The following is a 1270-nucleotide window of genomic DNA, read 5'->3' as shown; positions in this document are numbered from 1 at the left end:
ACCACCGCAAAGACGATGAAGACAGACCCATAGACACTGACTCTGGCTACAACAAGTCATCATCATACTCCTCCGAGGAAACTGGTGGTTACGGTGGCTCTGCCGGTGGCTATAACAAGCCATCATCCTACGATGATAATCCTTCCGGTGGTTACGGTGAGTCTGGCGGCTATGGCGATCAAGGTGGTTACGATAAGCCTTCTGGCGGTGGTGGCTATGGTGAATCTGGCGGTTACAACAAGACAGCTTACTCCAGTGATGAACCTTCTTCCGGTGGCTATGGCGGTGGCTATGGGCGTGATGACGGTGATCGAAGAAATGAAGATGAGGTTGACTACAAGAAAGAAGAGAAGCACCACAAGAAGCTTGAGCATCTCGGTGAGTTTGGTGCTGCAGCTGCTGGTGCCTATGCCTTGGTAAGTAATTTTCATTTTCTTAATTAATTAATTAATTTTTGTTTGCATGAATTAATTAATTTTGAAAATTGGACATGGACAGTATGAGAAGCACGAGGCGAAGAAAGATCCAGAGCATGCTCACAGGCACAAGATAGAAGAGGAGGTAGCAGCAGCAGCTGCAGTGGGATCTGGAGGTTTTGCCTTCCATGAGCATCATGAGAAGAAGGAAGCTAAAGAGGAAGATGAAGAAGCTCATGGCAAGAAGAAGCACCACCTCTTTGGCTGACGCCTCTATCTGTATACATACATATACGTATACATACGTACAACAATAATATTATTGAATTATTGTGCTTTTCGATTTTATGTATCTTTCGTCGTATAATTTATCTTTCCAGCTTACTACTACTTCTACTACTGTGTGTGGTTTGTATGTACTTATTGGGAGAATGTTATTGCTTTATTTGCTTCCAATATATGCTTGTATATGTACTCTGTTGATTACCGATCTTATATATAAAATTATTATTATTATTATTATTATTATTATTATTATTATTGCGATGCTATTCAATTTGTATCGTGGTCTCTTCTATAATACTTAATTTAATGTATGGCACAAATATAAAAGAAAAAGTTTAGGGCAATAATTTTTGTGTTTTTTGATCAGTATTTAATTATTAAAATAAAAATAAGTGATCTCTTATCATTAGATATAATCTCACATCTTTAAAAATATTATTAATAACTAATTAATGGTTACAAAATATCAAAATTACTGACTTATAGTATTTCTCAGTATAAAAAGGATGGATTCACCTCTTCTTCTTTTACCTTTTAAACAAATTAAACACAAATTTATTAAGTACTAT

General features: G+C 36.5%; 1 protein-coding gene across 1 annotated transcript; it reads left to right on the top strand.

The window, feature by feature from the left end:
• LOC107467856 (abscisic stress-ripening protein 5) lies at positions 1-941 on the top strand (the record flags this gene model as incomplete). The annotated part of the gene is given in 2 exon segments (XM_021131527.2): positions 1-416; positions 499-941. Coding segments are annotated over 2 exon segments (602 nt in total), but the record flags the coding sequence as incomplete, so codon positions are not given.
• Between the last annotated feature and the right edge of the window lie 329 nt (positions 942-1270).

This window comes from Arachis duranensis, chromosome 9 (assembly GCF_000817695.3).
Source record: "Arachis duranensis cultivar V14167 chromosome 9, aradu.V14167.gnm2.J7QH, whole genome shotgun sequence".
In the NCBI taxonomy this organism is placed as follows: domain Eukaryota; kingdom Viridiplantae; phylum Streptophyta; class Magnoliopsida; order Fabales; family Fabaceae; genus Arachis; species Arachis duranensis.
The sequence above is the reverse complement of the archived record's forward strand: the minus strand, read 5'-3'. Positions and strand labels throughout refer to the sequence as shown.